Source organism: Trichomycterus rosablanca, chromosome 19 (genome assembly GCF_030014385.1).
Source record: "Trichomycterus rosablanca isolate fTriRos1 chromosome 19, fTriRos1.hap1, whole genome shotgun sequence".
In the NCBI taxonomy this organism is placed as follows: domain Eukaryota; kingdom Metazoa; phylum Chordata; class Actinopteri; order Siluriformes; family Trichomycteridae; genus Trichomycterus; species Trichomycterus rosablanca.
The window spans coordinates 8,204,543-8,212,714 of record NC_086006.1 but is presented as its reverse complement, the minus strand read 5'-3'; the positions used below and the strand labels follow the sequence as shown (position 1 = coordinate 8,212,714).

At 37.7% G+C, this 8,172-nt stretch overlaps 1 protein-coding gene across 1 annotated transcript; it reads left to right on the top strand.

Moving 5' to 3' along the window:
- Positions 1 to 1,598: 1,598 nt before the first annotated feature.
- Positions 1,599 to 8,172, top strand: LOC134333861 (taste receptor type 1 member 1). The gene is made up of 7 exons (XM_063016030.1): positions 1,599 to 1,624; positions 1,744 to 2,023; positions 2,978 to 3,727; positions 3,839 to 4,066; positions 4,830 to 4,950; positions 6,011 to 6,381; positions 7,273 to 8,172. Exons 1-7 carry the CDS (start codon positions 1,599 to 1,601, stop codon positions 7,819 to 7,821), a joined length of 2,325 nt encoding a protein of 774 aa, XP_062872100.1. The 3' UTR covers positions 7,822 to 8,172.

The following is an 8,172-nucleotide window of genomic DNA, read 5'->3' as shown; positions in this document are numbered from 1 at the left end:
TGAAAAGATGCAGTCGGCACTGATCAGCCATAACATTACAACCACCTCCTTGTTTCTACACACATTGTCCATTTTATCCGCTCCACTTACCACATAGGAGCACTTTGTAGTTCTACAGTACAATTACTGACTGTAGTCCATCTGTTTCTCTACATTCTTTTTTAGCCTGCTTTCACCCTGTTCTTTAATGGTCATGACCCCTACAGGACCACCACAGAGCAGGTAATATTTAGGTGGTGAATAATTCTCTGCACTGCAGTGACAATGACATGGTGGTGTTGTGCTGGTATGAGTGGATCAGACACAGCAGCGCTGCTGGAGTTTTCACTGTTCACTTTATTAGACACTCCTACCTAGTTGGTTCACCTTGTAGATGTAAACTCATTTATTGCTGCTGTTTGAGTTGGTCATCTTCTAGACCTTCATCAGTGGTCACAGGACGCTGCCCATGGGGTGCTGTTGGCTGGGTATTTTTGGTTGGTGGACTATTCTCAGTCCAGCAGTGACAGTGAGGTGTTTAAAAACTCCATCAGCACTGCTGTGTCTTATCCACTCATACCAGCACAACAAACACTATCACACCACCACCATGTCAGTGTCACTGCAGTGCTGAGAATGATCCACAACCTAAATAATACCTGCTCTGTGGTGGTCCTGTGGGGGTCCTGACCATTGAAGAACAGGGTGAAAGCAGGCTAACAAAGTATGTAGAGAAACAGATGGACTACAGTCAGTAATTGTAGAACTACAAAGTGCCTCTATATGGTAAGTGGAGCTGATAAAATGGACAGTGAATGTAGAAACAAGGAGGTGGTTTTAATGTTATGGCTGATCAGTGTATATATAATGGCTTGTAACTTATTTATCTGTTTACTTGTTATCGGGTGTTAATTATTATTTTACAAACGTTCATTTTACCGTGTACTTTTTCCCTGTTTTTTGGAATTTATTGCAGGCATCCAATTAAAAATCAACATTTACTTAACAGTAACAAAAACAGCATTAAATATCTTTTATATGTGCCTGATTTAAAAAGTAATAAATCATGTAAAGGGAATTTTATTACTGCTTTGTTTTTTTGGTGCATTTTACTTTCATGGAGCTGAATTTGTAAATCCAATGGATTTGTGGCCATCTGTTGATTTATAGCTTTCTTCTGTGACACAGAATGAGTTGTTAGGTGTGTCATCAGTTACTGGATAGTTTGTAGGGAAATCACTTCGGGTCTAAACCACATGTTTTGCTTAATGAGAGTTTGCCAACATTAGTTTTTAAACTGCGACAGCATTTTAAATGATTTTTAGGTAAACACAGTGGTTAGAAAGAAATGGCTTAATGCAAATCTAATGTTTCAGGCGCATTAACTTCCGATCATGCAAATCCCTAATCTCACCGGATGGTAGAAATAGAAAAGGCAGATGTTCAGACGTAGTACTATCTCTGGACTGGTGAAGTGCAGCATGAAGAAGCTCCTGTATATGATTTTGTTACTGGTATGTGTCTGGAGCTGCTATTATGGAAGTGGGTTCCAGCTTCAAGGAGACATCACCATCAATGCCATGTTTCCACTCCATAACTCAGATACCGCTATTCAAACTATGCCTTATTTGGCTGACTGTAAACGGTACTGCTTTGCACACTTTACAGAAACAATCTTTTTAAGCTCAAAATGGGAAAAATGCATTTATATACTTAATTGTGCTGCTGTTCTGTTTCTTTGTTCAACCTGTTTGCTTTCTACAGAGGAACAGCCAACAGGCATGGCTACTTCTTGGCGCAGGCTCTACGCTACACTGTGGAGGAGATCAATAATAGCAGTCAGCTCTTGCCCGGCATCAGTCTAGGCTACCAAACGTATGACACTTGTTCAGTTCCAGCTAGCATTCTGGCGACAGTTGATCTGTTAGCTCAGCAGCATAACAAAGTGAATGTGGAGTCCCGAGCTGTGGCACTTATTGGACCAGACAGCAGCAGCTATGCCTTCACTCCAGCTGCTGCACTGAGTTCTTACCTGCTACCTGTGGTAATATATTTCCTGCCAGTGTTTGTGTACTAGTAATTCAATACACTTATTAGTAATTGTGCCAGAATCTGATATATTTTATCATTATAAATATTTTAGTTTAAATTTAGTTTGGCCACTATTAAGCACACATGTAAGATACAAATTGAGAATCCCATACTCAAATCTATCAATCAACATGCTTACCAATTATTTTAGGAAAGCAAGAAAGCATTATTAATGTTTTAATTGCTAACCACTGAAGATGATTTTACAATTTACTTAATTTGGGTTTTTGTTTGTTTAATGTTATTACTGTTTTATTATCATTGTGTAGGGCACAATTACTTTCAGAATTATTTGGTAGTTCTGGTAAAATAGGAGAAAGAGTGATCTAACATTAAAATATTTCTTTGCAAGAAATTAAATTATAATTTAATTAAAATAATTACATTTAATCTTTTTTTATAGCAAAACTCACAAAAAAGGCTTTGGTTTTGTCTGAGCAGAGAACCTAGAGAATTAGGAAAACAATTATATATAGAAGTTATATTATATTATATTATATTCGAAAAATTATAATTGGTCTCAGACTTTTGTCCCCACTGTCTACATAGGGTATATATTGTGTATTATGTCACAGTGAAACTGTAAATTCTATGGTAAACAGAAAGTAAAAATAAATGGAACCATACTTTTCTTCAGAATCTTCAGAATTTTAATCATAAAAAAACGTAAAAATGTGCCAGTAATAGTAACAAATGGTTTTATTATAAATTTATTGTCATAATATACATTTTATAATTATTTTGCAGAATAAATTGACTTCATTAAAAGTTCTCAATGTCTAAATAAAAGACCTTTTAACCAATTCTTACCAAGGTTTCCAATTCAGGAGCAGACTGTATTGTAAGAAATACAAAAAAAGATTAACCTCACCTTAATATCTCCTTTTCCATTTATTTATTTTCACAGATCTCATACGAAGCTTCAAATGAAATGCTGAGTAACAAATACCTGTACCCGTCTTTCTTCCGCACCATTCCCAGTGATAAGAACCAGGTGCATGCCATGTTAGGGATTCTAGTGAAATTTAACTGGACCTGGGTAGCCGTTCTCGGCAGTGACAATTCGTATGGTCTGCAGGGAATGTTAAGCCTGTCCCAGCAGGCATCAGATTATGATGTGTGCATTGCTTATCAAGCTGTGATTCCGAGCCTTACGGCCGACACATCCCAAAGGATTCGAGACATTGTCAGAAATATAATTAAAACTAAAGTAAATACTATAATTGTGTTTTCCAGCAAGAGAATAGCTAAAGGTTTTTTTCGTTTTGTGATTGAGGAGAATGTAACAGGGAAGGTGTGGATTGGCTCAGAAGACTGGTCTGTTGCAACCCTGATATCCGATGTACCAGGAATCAGTACTATTGGCACTGTCTTGGGTATAGCAATTAAATACACAGCTTTTTCTGGATTTCAAGATTTTGTAAACCTTTCTCTAAAACTTAGAAATGTTAGTACTTCCAATGACAAAATCAGTGTCCCATGCTTGCAAAACAAAGACCCAAACATAATGGAAGGTCTGCAGTATGTAATGGGGAATTATGATATTACGTCCTCCTTCAATGTCTATCAGGCAGTGTATACTGTGGCTAACGCTTTACACCATGTCCTCGGGTGTGACTCCAAAAAATGTCAGAAAAATGAAGCTCAGCCATGGCAGGTAAGTATTTATGCCATTATATTTATATGCATTTCAATAAATTCCATAAAATTCCACCTTACAAGCAAAACATGAGCTTTTCAAAAATACTTTCATTTCTGTCTGTTTCAGGTCCTTCAGCATTTAAAACAAGTGCGTTTTTCCATCAGAAACACTTCAGTATATTTTGATAGTAATGGAGATCCACCCACAGGATATGACATTGTCTCGTGGGTATGGAAAAACACAACATGGTCACTCAGAGTGGTGGGAACATTTACTCCACATTCCATAGATATTCAGGTGGACCCTTCTCAGATTCAGTGGCAGGGAGAGATTTCAGGAATAACCAATGTAAGTGTCTGTCTTCCCTCTTTTTATTCTTGATCTAGCTACAGATACCCAAAAGTATTGGGATGCACATCTTAATCATTGAAGTCAAGTGTTTTATTCAGTCCAATTGTAACAAGTGTATAAAAAAAAGCACTTAGGCATGCAGTCTGCCAAACGTTTGTAAAAGATATGTCATTCTAAAGAGCTCACTGAATTCAATGAATGCCCATAGAATGTTACCTGTCTGATGCATTGTGCCAATTGTAAAGTTTGGTGGAGGAGTGATAATGCTGTGGCCTAAGTCCATTAGATCCAGTGAAGGAAAATCTTAATGCTTCAGCATACCCAAACTTTTTGGACAACTGTATGCTTTCAACTTTGTGCACAAAGCTAGGTCCATCATGGCATGGTTAGAGTTTGGTGTGGAGGAACTTGACTGTCTCACAGAGCCCTGACCTCAACCACTTTAAACAACTTTGGGATGAACTAGAACGGAGATTGGGAGCCAAGCCCTCTCATCCAACACATGTGTCTGACTTCATAAACTATCTGAATCAGCAAAATTTCTCATATACACACTCCAAAGTTTTCCCAGAAGAGTGGAAGCTATTATAGCTGCAAAGGAAGGACCAACTCCATGCCTATGGATTTAGAATGGGATGTCATAAAAGCTCCTATAGATGTAATGTGTAGGTGTCTCAGTGCTTTTGTAATCTTTGCAATCTTAGTTGTGTGAATCTTGAATTTGTGAGTACATGGGTTACAGTGGTGTATATATTTTCCTATTCAGGTGCCTGAGTCACGGTGCTCCCCAGAATGCACCTATGGGCACAGAAGGCTGCAGATTGGACAACATAAGTGCTGTTTCAAGTGCATAGAGTGCCCTGCTTCCACATTCCTCAACGAAACTGGTAAAACATGAAATTTTTCTGAGATATTACTACTCCAGATTTGTATTAAATCAGCATCTTTACATGTATGGCTGCCATTCCATTGCAGTGCCTGTTGAATTCCACCTTCTACACCTTCTACTTAATCGGGTATTGATTAAAAGATCACCTGAACCAAATCTTATTAAGAAAAATATAAAAACACTGTGGAATAAGTGGAATAAAAAAATAATTATTGACCACGCCAAAACAGTAAGACAGTTTTGAGTGAAGTAAATAGGGTTCAATTTTGGCTAGCAGACTAGCAAAGGGGTTCAGCATCATGTTGCTTCCATCCTTATATTTATAATATTTATATTTACTTATAATATTTTAAATTTTAAAACTAACTTTAGCTGTTGCAGTTAAAAGCTTATTAAAACTGTTTGTTGTGGTTTATTGCAGTTTTTTGTAGTTTACACACTTCTTCGAACATTATCTTAGTATCCATGCGCGATCAGGTGTAGTACGTACAATCGGTAACGTATAACCACATATTCTTCCATCTAAAAAAGTAGTCCCGTCTATGATAGATTAAAAACCCAAGAAGTTATAACTACTATTTAAAAAAAAGCTACAATAATAATGATCGTTTTACACAGTGAAAAATATTTTACTATATGACGTTGCATACACAAAAAAATGCCATGAAGTTCCCTCAGATATCCAGTATGAGTGCTTTCTTGTAAACATTGTTACTCTAATGTTTATAATACTGGGGGTTGAGATTGAGTTTCTTCCCTTCACAACTAAAATGATTAACCAAATGTAAATGTATTGTAATCTGAAACTATAATGTGATGTAGTAGAACAACTTATAACCACAAGGTGGCGCACACTGCATTCTTTGCTTATAGAAATCAGACCTTCCCCAGGGGTCTGACAGAACACTCACATAAATACCATTTTTATTTAAGCATCTGTAATATCCTTTGTTTAGTCATATTTAGATTATTCATTGACCATCAGTTTTCTTAGTCTAATGTAATCACCACAATCAAATGTATCTGACATGAATTTTCACTCTGTGTATTTTTACCAGGATCTACCAGCTGCCAGTCATGTAAACAAGACCAGTGGTCTTTACCCAAGAGTGAGGAATGTCTGAACAGAACATTACTGTACCTGCGATGGAGTGCTCCGTTAGCAATCATGCTGCTGTTCCTACTGGCACTTACTCTGCTGCTCACCCTGGTCACTGCTGTCATTTTTCTTCTAAACCTCAGCACCCCGGTGGTGAAGTCTGCTGGTGGTAGAACCTGCCTGCTGATGCTGCTTTCCCTGACTGCAGCTTCTTGCTGCACATTGTTGCACTTTGGCCTGCCTTCAAGAGGCACCTGTGTGTTTAGAAAATCCCTTTTTATCCTTAGCTTTACTGTGTGCCTGACCTGCATGACTGTCCGGTCCTTCCAGGTGAGAAAATGTTAGGTTTTTAATCTAAACTACAGCATATGTAGTGTTTTCTGTTTACTCATTTTTAAAAGTTGTATAAGAAATACCTTTATTGCTTAGTATTTACTTTGTAGTGATTTTTTAACCACATATTTCTTTATTACAGCAAATGGTCCTAGTGGTTGAAAGTACATTGCCTATAGAAAGTCATTTACATTTTTTGGCATTTAGGAGATGCTTTTATCCAAAGCGACTTACAGTACTGTGACGGTATACAATCCAAGCAACTGAGGCTTAAGGGACTTGCTCAAGGGCCCAACAGTGGCAACCTGGCAGTGGTGAGGCTTGAACCAGCAGCCTTCTGATTACTGAACCAGTACCTTAACCACTAGGCTATTACACATAATTATTTACATAGGCAAGCCGTAGCCTAGTGGTTAAGGTACTGGACTAGGTTAAGGTACTGGACTAGTAACCAGAAGGTTGCTGGTTCAAGCCCCACCACTGCCAGGTTGCTGCTTTTGGGCCCTTGAGCAAGGCCCTTAACCCTCAATTGCTTAGACTGTATACTGTAACTGTAATGTAAGTCCCTTTGGATAAAGGCGTCTGCCAAATGATGAAAATGTAAATGTACATTTATTTGGTTAAATTGGTGATTAGTGATTGAATAAGTATTCGAATTAGCCTCCTAGTATAACCATTTTAAACATGCTCAGGTACAGCTTTAATTGTCCATGGTATTTAACCTTCAGAAACATTGGCTGTTCCTTAAGTATTCTTGGAATACTTATTGTTAGTGGTAGATTAAACTATAAATTATGATAAAAAGTAAATATTTTGTTTACTCTATGTGTACAAAGCTTACTAGCTATTCTATTCTTGAGTTAACATTGTAAGCTTCTCCCCCTGCAGGTGGTCTACATATTCAAATGGTCCTCAAAATTTCCCAGATTCTACGAGACCTGGATAAAAAATCGAGGCCCAGATGTTTTCATCCTGATCACCTCCTTGGGGGAATTTCTCATCTTTGTAATTGGTGCGACTGTAAGTCCATCTGTTCCATTAAAAAACTATGATTTCTATTATGACTGTATCATACTAGAGTGCAGTAAGAATATGGCTCGAGTGCTCGTCGAGATTCTGTACGTCTTTCTTCTGAGCGTTTTCTGTTTCTGCCTAAGCTATATAGGGAAAGACCTGCCAGCCAATTACAATGAGGCCAAGTGCATTACCTTCAGCCTTATGATTTATTTCATCTCCTGGATTTCTTTCTTCACAGCCTACAGCATTAACAGAGGAACTTTATCTATGGCCTTAGAGGTGGCTGCCATACTGTTTAGTGTTCTTGGGATACTTAGTGGATACTTTTTACCTAAAGTGTACATCATTTTGCTAAAACCTCAAATGAATACCACTGCCCACTTTAAAAACTGCATTCAAATGTATACTATGAACAAATAATGTGTGCACATGTGTAATAAAGCTCAGTGGGCCAGTGATAGCTCAGTGGTTAAGGTACTGGACTAGTAAACAGAAGGTTGCCGGTTCAAGCCCCGCCACCACCAAGTTGCCACTGTTGGGTCCCTGAGCAAGGCCCTTAACCCTCAATTGCTCATTGTGTAAGTCGCTTTGGATAAAAGCGTCTGCTAAGTGCTGTAAATGTAAATGTCTACTTGAGTTAGTCACGAAATACTTTTAGTTGCATTTTTATGTGAAGCAAAGCATTAAGTCTACTTTGTAGAATAATGGTTGTAGCATTGCTGATTGTGATAATGTGAACGTTGTTGTTTTATTCACTTACACTAAATAGAC

Coding starts and splice junctions, on each gene's coding strand:
- LOC134333861 (XM_063016030.1), top strand. CDS start 1,599: ATGCCTTATTTGGCTGACTGTAAACG. Junction 4,951..6,010: donor CACATTCCTCAACGAAACTG/GTAAAACATGAA, acceptor TATTTTTACCAG/GATCTACCAGCTGCCAGTCA. Junction 6,382..7,272: donor TGACTGTCCGGTCCTTCCAG/GTGAGAAAATGT, acceptor CTCCCCCTGCAG/GTGGTCTACATATTCAAATG.